Source organism: Chenopodium quinoa, unplaced genomic scaffold (assembly GCF_001683475.1).
Source record: "Chenopodium quinoa cultivar QQ74 unplaced genomic scaffold, ASM168347v1, whole genome shotgun sequence".
In the NCBI taxonomy this organism is placed as follows: Eukaryota; Viridiplantae; Streptophyta; class Magnoliopsida; order Caryophyllales; family Amaranthaceae; genus Chenopodium; species Chenopodium quinoa.
In genome coordinates, this window is record NW_018742982.1 from 3,304 (window position 1) to 15,876 (window position 12,573).

The 12,573-nt window shown below is 40.0% G+C and overlaps 1 protein-coding gene across 1 annotated transcript; it reads right to left on the reverse strand.

The window, feature by feature from the left end:
• Window positions 1-326: 326 nt before the first annotated feature.
• Window positions 327-1,034, reverse strand: LOC110729444. Its single transcript, XM_021909178.1, has one exon. The coding sequence runs from the start codon at window positions 1,032-1,034 to the stop codon at window positions 327-329; it is 708 nt and encodes a 235-aa protein (XP_021764870.1).
• Between the last annotated feature and the right edge of the window lie 11,539 nt (window positions 1,035-12,573).

Here is a 12,573-nt window from a genome sequence, read left to right on the forward strand (position 1 = left end):
GAGCAAGTGCTCATGCATGAAAGATACAACAAGATCAAGAGAATCAATCAACATGCAATTTTCTAAGGAAGAATATAGATACTTCATGCTTTCATTCAAGTCAAATTCAATGACTTCATCTACTACCTTGAGTGAAATTTTTGCACTCTCCACATCAATCATAGCACCCGAGGTAGGAAGAAAAGGTCTGCCAATAATAATGGAATGGTAGCATCTTCATCCATTTCAAGAACCACAAAATCTACCAGAATTACAAACTTCCCTATTCTCAAAGGAACATGCTCAACCTTTCCCTTAGGAATCTTAATTGCCATATCGCCCAATTGCTAGGTAATTTTGGAAGGCATAAGTTCCCCTAACTCAAGTCTTTGATAAACAGAATATGGCATTAGGCTAATACTAGCTCCTAAGTCACATAAGGTATTATCAATTTGCATCTTTTTAATGGCACAAGGGATAGAGAAGTTTTTGGGATCTTTTAACTTGAGTGGCATCTTGTTCATTATAATTGCATTACAATTCTCGGTCATGTTGACCGTCTCCACCACATCACAAGTTCTCCTACCACTCAAAATTTCTTTGAGGAATTTTGCATAGTTGAGCATTTGGGTAAAAACTTCGGTAAAAGGTAGAGAAAGATAAAGTTGCTTAAGCATGTCAATAAATATTCCAAATTGTTCATCCAACTTATGTCTCATGAAAATTTGTGGATATGGAAGCTTGGGTTTCACAATTTCTTTCTCCACTCTCACCTCTCTAGGTGTCTCAATCACAACCTCACTCAAAGATGCACCATTTTTCTCATCCTCTACCAAGACCTCCTTAGTTCCACTCTTCCTAAGCAAACTCTCCTCAAGAACCTTACCACTCCTTGGTACAATAGAATTCACGGGTCTCTTGAGATCTAAACCTTGGGAAGGTAAAGAAGAAGGACTAGCATGGTCTTTCAAAGCATTGGCAAGCTGAGAAATTTGGTTTTCAAGCATCTTATTATGAGTCATCACCTCATTGAGTTTCTTGTCACTTACGGCCATGTAAGTGCTCAACAAATTTGTTTGATTTTCAATGATTTCCTCCAAATTAGTCCTAGATGATGAGTGATCAGGGTAAGATAGGTCATTAAACTACCACCCTAACCAAATTAATCATTTGTAATACCTAAACTTACACTTAACTAGTTAGTGGCAAGTAAAGGGTCGAACCCAAAAGGACTAAGTGTATCAATTTGTGCTAATTAGACTACTAGGAAATCTTGTGAGATAGAGAGAGGTTCAACTAAACACAACTAAGAACAAATAACTAAAACTAGGGAAAGTGGAATCCAATTACATCAATACATTCAATAACATCATACAATTAGATGAAAATGACCTTGATTAGGAACAATAAACACATTTAACTCACTCTCGCATAATTAAGCATGTTAATTATCCTACTACTTTAATTCACTCTCGTGCAACTAGCCTAGAAAAGGTATGGAAGAAATTAGGGCTCTCAACCAACTCACTCTCGCACAATCGATTGAAAGCACAATTAAGAACATAGAATCAATTAGCTAGAAAGATTCTAATCCATAAAAGCATCATCCATACACAATAATCAAGAAACAATTCCATACTAATCACAATCAATCATTCAATTTTTAACATAACCTTCATCCATTTCCCTAGAATAAAATCTAAGCTAACCTAATGAAGAAAGACACGGAAAACAAGGTAAAATAAGAATAAAAACAAGATTAAACAAATAACTAAATAATCTACTCAAATCAACAAATAAAAAGCAAAAACTAATAATTAAGCAAGAAATAAAGATGAGAGAAAATTAGAAAATTCTCATTGAATAGATGAGAAGAAGTTCCACAAAGTTGCTTCTTCAACCTCTCAAAAAGTCCATGGAAATGCAAGCTTTCTCTCTCTACACTACTCCTAAACTAACCCTAAGAGAGAGAAAATAAAAGCTAAACTAAAACTAATCTATCTAAAATAAAATGTTTATTGAAAGTTCTTGAGAAAATAACCCCAAAGGGGTATTTATAATACAAGTTAAATAAAAAAATAAAATAAAAGAAAGAAACTAAAAACAAATAAAACTAAATAAAACAAATAAATTAACTAAACTAAAAACCAATAAAAAACGAAACTACAATAAAATAAAATAAAAGAAAATGAAAAGAAAAAAGAAAGCAAACCCCAAAATCACCAAAATTCCCACCCAAACCACGAAACATCAGACTCCCCTAATTCCCCTTCTCCTTTCCGAATTTTGGCTGCTTCCATTCATCATATCAACAACAAACAATCATCCTCACCGTTCATCAACACTATAATCATCTAGCATCAAATCGTGGCCGTCCGATTTTCATTAAAATCACGTGAAAAGCTCTTGATTGACCCACAATTGCGCGTCCGCACAGAAGACGCGCACAGGTCGCGCAAAGCTTCTACCTCGACTCTGACATTGGATTCCAATTGCGCGCTTTCTGACAGGGCTGCGCGGCCGCGGTGGAGGCTTAAGATAGTGAGTTTGGGTGTTTGATTGTGGGTGAAGGGCTGGTGGTTTAATTGGTGGTGCGGGGGTCGAATTAAAGGTGGTAATTGCTGGCCGTTTGGTGGAGAAATGGGAGGTGACGGTGGAACAGGGGGTGTGAAATGGTGATTAATTGGTTGTTGTGGGTAATTGATTGGGTTGCTGGTCGTGTGAGGATGCGATGGCTGATGGTGTTGTGTTTATTGTTGTAGCTGTTGGTGGACGGTGGTTTGGGTGGTTAATTGGTGGCTGACGGAGGTGGTTCTTGATTGGAGTGGAGTGCTGATGCGGTTGTGGTGGGTTGATAGATGGTGTTGGTTGTGATTTTGGTGGCGAAATGGGAGGTGAGGCTGGGTTGTTGTGAGGGGGCAGAGGGTTGGTTGTTGCGATTTTTGTGGGTGATGGTGGTGAATTGGGTGTGGATTGGTGGTGGTTGATTGGTGGTGTTTTGGTGGTGGCTGGTGCTGTTGTGGTGGGTTGTTGGGGCTGGTTTGGTATGGTGGTAGCAACAAGGAGGTTATGAGCATTGTGCATTTGCCTCGAACCTCGGACCCCGAACACGATTTGAACTTGAAACCCGGAACACCTTCAACCAAAAACACGAGGGTATTACCACGAAATAAAATAAAATAAAATAAGATAAATAAAATAAAATAAGATAAGACATATAAAGTAAAATAAAAAGCTAAAACTAAATAAATAATAAAATAAAATGAAATAAAATAAAATAAAATAAAAGAAACTAGAAACTAAAAGAAAATAAAATAAATAAAATGAGAGAAGCGGGAAATTATTAGAAAACAAGAATTAAAAACTTAAAATATAAACATAGAATATAAGATAAATTAATTAAATTAAGAAAATAAGCTAAAAACTATTAAAAACTACTAAAATACTCAAAATAAAGATAAAAGACGAGAATAAGCAAATAACAGAAATAAAGGACAAAATAGGCTAAATTATTGAAAAATAAGCCGGAAAACCACTCAATAAACACCCTAAAAGTGACATAAAAGTCACTTATCAAACTCCCCCAAGCTTACCTTTTGCTCGTCCCCGAGCAAATTAACATGAAACACGAGAGAAGGAGAGTGGATTATTCAAGCAAAACTAAGACACTAACGGAGACAAGAATGTACACTAACTCACTTTCGTAGGAATCAAGGTCAATTTTAGCAACTAAAGACAAGCCCTTTAAACCCCTAGATCGCCCTAGAGGACGAGTGTGCTCTCGTGAGGGTGTCCTAAGAGTTTAACCCACAACTCTAAACACAAACCAAGGCAAGGCAATAAAAATAAAAGAAAAAGAAACGTAAAAAGAGAAAGAAAACAGAAAGTTCATATTTGGATAAGAGATAGGAACAAACACCAATGAATGCAAATCTTTCTAATTAGACAAATGTATGCACGTTCCAAGATGTCAATGGTTGATTTAAACATAACATATGCTAAGCATAGAGAACTAATGAGGACTCAATCCACCCTAGCCCCAACCGATCGGGCCGCGTTCTCTCCACTAGCTTCAAATCAACCCTTAAGCTAGCTTCTCATGATTCCACGAAGGAACCGGAAAAAGATAAAGAAATGAAAAACTTTGAGAAGGTAATCCCGACATCTCAACTATACATACTCTCTCCATAGGTTTGAAGTCTATCTCCCTCCACCGTTCTTTGACCTAACCCTGCTAAAGTCTAAGGGTCTTTTATTGGGTTGTAACGTAAGGCTAAGGGTTAAGGCGGGGTAAAAATTTGAAAATTTTGTTGATATTTCCTAAGTGAAGCAAAAGAGTGGCCTACTCTCAAAAACAAACTCAAGAAGTCACAAAATATCAAACAAAAACACCAAAAATGCCATATCCCCCAAGCTTATTAAACACTAACACAATATATACCAAAAACGAAGTAACGCTAATGCTTAAACTAGGGAAGAAAATGAAACAAAACTAAAATATTTTTGTGTTTTTTGTTTCTTTTTCAATTTATTTATTTATTTATTTTAGCTCTTATTTGATGTCCTTGCCTTTTTTTTTTACTATGGACGGCTTTTTCTTGAAACTTCATTTGATTTTCTTGAATTGCATCTTTCTTCTCAAACTTTTTTGCATATATTTTTTTTTTCAAGCTCAACTTTCAAGACCTTAGCTTACTTAAACCAATTCACAAAGTTTTCTTGCTCATGATCAACACTCTCAAAACTCAAACCTCACATGCCAATGCTTCACTAACTAAAAGGGTTGGTAGACATAGGCCATTGGGTTTGTAACGCGGTTTAAACAAGAGCGGGAAACATTAGGCTCAAATTGGTTAATAATTAGGTCGATGCAAAATAGAAAACCAAATTTGTAACAAAATAAAAAGAAGAAAAAGAAAAATGAGAAAAGGTGCCCTTTTCCTCCCCTAGAGTGGCTCGGTCACGATCTTGGGAGATAGAGGTCAAAACAAGGATTAAGACATGCATAGTCAAGGATCCTAAATAGTCGTTCAACAAGGTGATGAAGGCTAGAACAAATGAAGCTCACAAGGGATTATAACCAAACAAATACCAACCAAGGGTTTCAAATCCACTATAGAGAGCAACTCCATCTTACCACAATCCCGTGAACTAAAGCTTCATGGACCCCTAAAAGTTCTTAATGGACTACCTTAGCATATAGTATCCTAGAGTCAACCAATAACACTCTCAAACCGTGCACACATTTACCACTTAGGAAGAAAAACATTCAAGAATGCAATTCCCAAAATAGAATGTCCAAAATAAGAACAAAAAAAACACATTTTGCCAAAATTACATTGAAAGTAAACAAAAATCTTTTTGGACATTTCAAAATATAAGAAAAGACATGGAAATGCATATACTCAAGTGCATGTCATAAATGAATCAACATCCCACCAAAGCATGATAGAATTCCCTCCCCCAAGCTTGAATGAGAAAATATACTCAAACATAAACCAAATAATCCATGGGAGGGGAAAAGAAAGAAATCAATCCAACAAACCAACACACGTCCAACGAGTCACCAACCATTAGAGAAAGAGCTAAGAAAGATATTACCGGATATAGGTGGGTGTAAATACCCGCAAATGACCCAATTTAACCTTTCAAAGCCGACTTCCTCTTGAATTCGATTTCCATATGCTAGCAAAAATAGGAGTCAAACTTCCTTGTTTCTTGATCTAAACCAATGCATAAGAGTATATCAAGTCATGTACCTAGCAAAAGGCACACAAACATTTCCATGAGAGAAAATCTAATCTAAAACGAAAAGAAAATGAAAGCAATAAAAACCTCGGGTTACTTCCCGAGAAGGGCTTGTTTAACGTCCAAGCGAGACTGTTCTAGTAAATAATATTGCAACGAACGCATGAGCTTATCAAATGCACTACTACACATTTCATATGATAACAAGTAGACAAATGAAGGGAGGAGGACGTGCAACAAGATTATTGGACGTCAGTGAGGAGGAAGATGCCAAAAAAAAAGAAGAAAAATCAAGAAAATAAGAAGAGAAAGAAGAATAAAAATAAGGAAAAGAATAAAAAGGCAAAACCTCCTCAAAATCTTTTTGGGTGGCACAATCGCCCATATCCTCAATAATAGGAGGATGAAAAGGAAAAGTCTTATCAAACAAGAGAGGGTCCTCAATAGGCTCTTTGAAAAAAGAAGGGAGGAACATGGGATAGTAGGAGATATGGTCAAATTTCCTTGAGAAAGGGACATGAGGAAGGGGAGGAGAAACAATGGTCTCACAAAGCCTCACATCACAAATGAGGGCATGAAAATCAATCATAGAATCCTCGTAAGAACACTCATGGCTCACATCTCCCTCAAACAAAAACTCTCCAATAGAAACAACCTCATACTCTTCTCTATCACCACGATGAACAACAACTCCCTCAAGATCCTCAAAGCCTAGAGTCTCTAAACCATGCATGAAAGGATAAAGGTTTCTCTCAAACTCATCCCTTTCCCATGAAGCATTGCTAATGAACTCTCTCAAGAGGCTATAATGCTTTATTACTCCTGTAATAAATATACTAGAAATAGCCTCAAAAGAGTCCAAAGACTGATGGATAGAAGGGTCACAAACATGCAAGCTAGACTCATCAAGATGGGGAAGGGGGTTGGAATCCTCAAAATCGACATTTCCTTCATTCACAACTCTTCCACCATCACTCAAGGGACACTCAATCTCTCTTGATTGCTCAAACTCACCATCATAATCCTCATGAACTCCCTCATTAAACATGAAGATGGCTCACTCACATCCTCACCAAGGAAAGCTCTCAAAGGGGATGAATAAGGGGAAGGATGACATTCAAGCTCTAATGGGGAATGAAAAGGATCCAAATCCTCAAAAATCCTCTCATTACAAGAAAATATCCCCTCACCTTCACACCTATGGCCTACATCATCCTTAAAAACACTCTCACACTCCAAATGAGGTGCCTCACATCCATTTACATCAACCAAAGCACTCATCACTTGGGCAAGCCTCACTTCTCTCAATTTTTGTTCCTCTTGAACATCTTGGAGTTGTTGGGTGAGATATTGCATTTGAGAAAGAATTTGGGCATCAATGCTATTGGGTTGACGTTCATGATCAAAGTCAAATTGCACATCATCAAAATTAGCACAAACCTCATTAAAATGAGCATAAGGGGGAAAAGTTTCAATTTGCACACTTGGATCATCACAAGGCACATAAGAAGTATCAAGAGAATTCATGCAAAAATAAAAAGAATCTTGGCATTGAGAATCAAAGCAAGAAACATGAGATTCTCTATCAAAAGAATCCCTAGCAAACCATGTGAAGAAATCCCAAGCATCATGCATAGACAAATGACAAATCTACCATTATTCATGTCCTCAACCATTCCCCTAGTATACTCATTCATGCCCCAATAAGCTATACCACAAGCATCACTAAGAGAACACCCATGGTAACTAAGAAAACCATCTAGTCTTTCAAAGTAAGCATAGAAGGGTTCACCATCAAATTGAGGAAAAGATAAGCATGCCATTTTTATACAAAGAACAAAGAAAAGAAAACAAAATCAAATAATATACAAGAACCTGGCTAATCTAATCAACACAAACTAATGAACGCCTTAGTCCCCGGCAACGGCGCCAAAATTTGATCGGGGTAAGATAGGTCGTTAAGCTACCAACCTAACCAAAATAATCATTTATAATACCTAAACTTACACTAAACTAGTTAGTGGCAAGTAAAGGGTCGAACCCAAAAGGACTAAGTGTATCAATTTATGCTAATTAGACTACTAGGAAAGCTTGTGAGATAGAGAGAGGTTCAACTAAACACAACTAAGAACAAATAACTAAAACTAGGGAAAGTGGAATCCAATTACATCAATACATTCAATAACATCATACAATTAGATGAAAATGACCTTGATTAGGAAAAATAATCACATTTAAATCACTCTCGCATAATTAAGCATGTTAATTATCCTACTAAACTAATTCAATTTCGTGCAACTAGCCTAGCAAAGGTATGGAAGAAATTAGGGCTCTCAACCAACTCACTCTCGCACAATCGATTGAAAGCACAATTTAGAACATAGAATCAATTAGCTAGAAAGATTCTAATCCATAAAAGCATCATCCATACACAATAATCAAGAAACAATTCAATACTAATCACAATCAATCATTCAATTTGTTAACATAACCTTCATCCATTTCCCTAGAACAAAATCTAATCTAACCTATTGAAGAAAGACATGGAAAACAAGGTAAAATAAGAATAAAAACAACATTAAACAAATAAACTAAATAATCTACTCAAATCAACAAATAAAAAGCAAAAACTAATAATTAAGCAAGAAATAAAGATGAGTGAAAGTTAGAAAATGCTCATTGAATAGATGAGAAGAAGTTCCACAAAGTTTCTTCTTCAACCTCTCAAAAACATCATGAAAATCCAAGCTTTCTCTCTCTACACTACTCCTAAACTAACCCTAAGAGAGAGAAAATAAAAGCTAAACTAAAACTAATCTATTTAAAATAAAATGTTGATTGAAAGTTCTTGAGAAAATAACCCCAAAGGGGTATTTATAATACAAGTTAAATAAAAAAATAAAATAAAAGAAAGAAACTAAAAAGAAATAAAACTAAATAAAACAAATAAATTAACTAAACTAAAAACCAATAAAAAAACAAAACTACAAACAAATAAAATAAAAGAAAATGAAAAGAAAAAAGAAAACAAACCCCAAAATCAGCAAAATTCCCACTCAAACCACGAAACATCAGACTCCCCTAATTCCCCTTTTCCCTTTCGAATTTTGGCTGCTTCCATTCACCCACAATTGCGCGCCCGCACAGAAGACGCGCACAGGTCACGCAAAGCTTCTGCCTTCGACACACAAGTTAGAAACTGGAAGGGAGAGAAAAAGGTGCGGAAATTTAGGTGGGTATCTGCTCGGATCCCAAGCTCAGATGTCTCTATCACATTGACTGTTTGTAATAAATGGTCAAAAACGTCCCCTCAAAAGGAGGAACATCTCTCTATTTATAGGGTCTTTGGGATTTGTGCCCCTGATTAGGTCACTAAACCCTAATCTTTGGTGGGCTACGCCGTTTTGCGGCTTTCTCGGGATTTGGGCCTGAAGGCCGCCTTTTTCCCTTAATTTCTGGAGTGACACGTGTCAAGCAGGGATTGGTCCACTTTGGGCCATCTTGAGGCTGACACGTGTCATCCTCTAATTGGACCATATGGCGCGGTAAAATTACCCTAAACATTTGCCCCTCACAGATGTGACGTGGCAAGCCACGTGGCATCTGTGACATGTGTCACGCTCCGATTGGTGGTAATTTTACCATAAAGAAGTAACCGTTCACCTTCCGGGTAAATTACGGAAATGCCCCCGTATTTACCCTCTATATATAGCCGGTTTACCCTCATAATTTTGTACGCTTACAAAAATTTTCTAGAGAACTTTGAGAGAGCAGAAGTCATCCGTTTAAGTCAGGCGCAAGCAAGGAAGCTCGTTCTCCATCAACCCAGCCGGACCCGCCTATCTTAAGATATCAAATCCAAAGGTACCGTCTTTGCCTTTCTCAGCTCTTTTTCTTGTTTCACCGCTTGTACATATTTCTTGCAATAAATGGATGCATCACCAACACACACGGCACAACCTAGGTTAGAGTCCAGCCGGTCACCAGGGATGGCTGAGTCTAGGACTGGGAGTGCCGTCTCGGGGTGTTGGGACCACCCTTTGCCTTTGATTCCGACTAGTTACGTGTCTGTGCAGGACACAATGGCTCGGATAATGCAGACGACAACTGATCCAAATTACAGAAGCGAAGGCTCAGGCGGCCAAACGCCTGAGGGAGAAACGTCTGGTCAGGGAGATGAGACGGCTTTGGAGAGATCCCCTCCGCGCGCCCCCTCAACTCCCGCTGACTCCTTTTTGGAGGAATGTGACCAAGGCGGCGATGAGGACGTCTCTGTCCCCTTGACCCAAAATGAGGAGACAGAGAGTGACAGCTCCGCCTCTACCTTTGAGAGCAGTGACGATTTACCCCCGCTTTAGGATAGCGAGGAGGAAGAAAGGAAAAAATGGAGCGAGAAGGACGATCCCTTCAACATTTGCATCTCCTCCAAGGACCGGATCCAAATGGAGGAAAACTTGATGAATTTTACTCAAATGCACCCGCTGGGAGACGGGTTAAGGATCCGGGTGCCGCCTGAGAATGGCACCATTGCCTGGGACGACGATCAGGAGAACGCCAACAGCTATTTCGGCTGCTATGAGGCGGCGTTCAAGGCTGGTCTTCGCTTGCCTCTTCACCAGGCGGTGAAAGCAATTTTGAGAGGCTACGGCCTCGGAGTCTGGCAACTCACCCCCAACTCTTGGACGAACATTCTAGGTATGTTGCCGCCTGCGAGTTCCAAGGGCTTAACCCCGGCTGGGAGGCTTTTTCTAGTATGCACTATCTTAGCTGAAGCCCAGGCGGCTGGAGGGCGTGGTATACTCTAACCACTCATCCCCAATACATGATGACCTTGGACAAGGTCTCTAAATTTGACGGCTGGAAACACAGGTTCTACCTGATGTCAGCTCCAAGCAGACGGGAGAATTATGAATTCCGTCTGTACAATAAGAAGCCTGACTTGATGGGCCGGAAGTGGGCTCTTCCTCAGATCCCTGAGGAGGATTTTGACAAGATAATTGAGGCAGACTTTTTTGGCCTCACATATGCGACCTTGTCAACCGGGGAAACAATAAAAGTTCCCAAGAACTGGATCCCCAAAAGCGTCTGGTTCAGGGATGAGTGCTTTCTAGCCGCCTGCGAGCTAGGGCATATGTTCCCCAAACGTATGCGCCTGAGTTTATATACGCATGTAGTGCTTTTGTACCAAAATTGATTTATGATGCTGATCAATTTCTTTCTTTTTGCAAAAGAAGCATTGAAAATGTTGTAGACAGAGAAGACTCCCAAGCGGTCCTCTGCAGTCATCCGCAAGGAGCTTGCAGAGAAAGCTGCGGCTGAGGTCAAAGCCAAGGTAATAAACGCCTGACCCTTTTGTAAATCAATCTTAAAAATTATTTCTCCCGGATGCTAACTTTGACTTGGTTATTTCCGCAGGGAGGAGAGGCTGGAAAAACGTTTGTAAAACAACTCAAACGGGCTAGGGAGGAGACCCCCTTCGTTCTCAACAAAATCAAAAAATCCACCTCCACCTCAACTCCTGGCGCCTCAGCCGGGAAACAACAATTATGGATAGCGGGGCGGATCGAGAGGGTAGGCGGCAGCCTGGGTCTCGACCTCGTTAACCCCGTAACAGCGACCGGGGGGTTTAACACGCCTGCAAGCGGTTCCCTCTTGGCTGGCTCTGAAGGTAAGAACCCTTTTGAATCCCCGCTTGAGTTGGGGTGGCCTTTGCGGGTGAAATCCCACTCTCAACATACGTCATCTTCAGACGGTCGGCAACAAATAGGTGATGCCTTAGTTTTGCACTCACCACGTATTGATTATGGTGCAGATCAATCTCCCCGCTGGCCAGACGTCTAGAAGCATGCCAAGGACATGCTTAACGCCATCCGGAAGAGGGATAAAGACAACATCCCTAGGATAGAGACGTTCAATTTGGAACGCATTCTATCCCTTCTGGCTGAGGTAAGAAACTTGCCAATTTTATTTTTTCCAAGTGTTTTATCCCGCCGGCAATACTCATACCACTTGCTTTTTTTGCAGGCTATGCTGCGAGTGGACGGGCTCAAACGTCCTTATTCCCGCAAACGGGAAGAAGTAAAAAGGGCCAAGAAGTCCGCCATAGACGCTGATAATATTGATTTACACTCAACTATCGTAAATGAACTTGAAACTAAAGCAATCATAATGACACAGGCGTCTAGAATCCAGCAGCTGGAGGCAGATCTAGAGACGACCAAACAGCGGGCGAGTGATGCTGAGACGGCCCAGAAGAAGGCGGAGGAGGCCCAGAAGAAAGCAGATGAGAGCCTCAAGAAGGCTAATGAGGAGCTCAAGAAGGCCAAGACGGACCTTGGCACACTTCAAGGTGTTTCTGAAGAGAACACCAAGATGAAGACCAAGGTTGCGAGGCTGGAAAAGGAGGCTGCTTAGGCTCAGAAAAACTTTGCAGCAACCCTAGAGGCGGAGCAAAACCCCCTGGTTGCTGACGCTGATAATGACGCCCGTATGAAGATCGCCTGGGCTGCTCTGTACCCAAACGCGGATTACAGCGTCTGGGCACTATCTCACAGCTATGCTGAGTACGTGGTGTACTTAAGGGATAGAGGCGAGCCAGAGCCTGACTCTTTTGAAGCCTGGGTCAACTCTAACAACGAGCCTTCCGCGCCACAGCAACCTGGTCCGGGTGAAGCACAAGATATACCCTCAGATGGTGAGGAGGAGGACTAGGAGGCATCGTCTGCAGGCAAGAAGTGACCTTTCAGCGGTAGTATGCCAATTTCTGTTTTTATCTTTTCTTTTATTTATTCAGCGGCAGTATGCCAAAACTTGTTATTTCCGGCCTGCGTGCCAAGTATATTTGTA

Coding starts and splice junctions, on each gene's coding strand:
- LOC110729444 (XM_021909178.1), bottom strand. CDS start 1,034: ATGGCCGTAAGTGACAAGAAACTCAATGAGGTGATGACTCATAATAAG.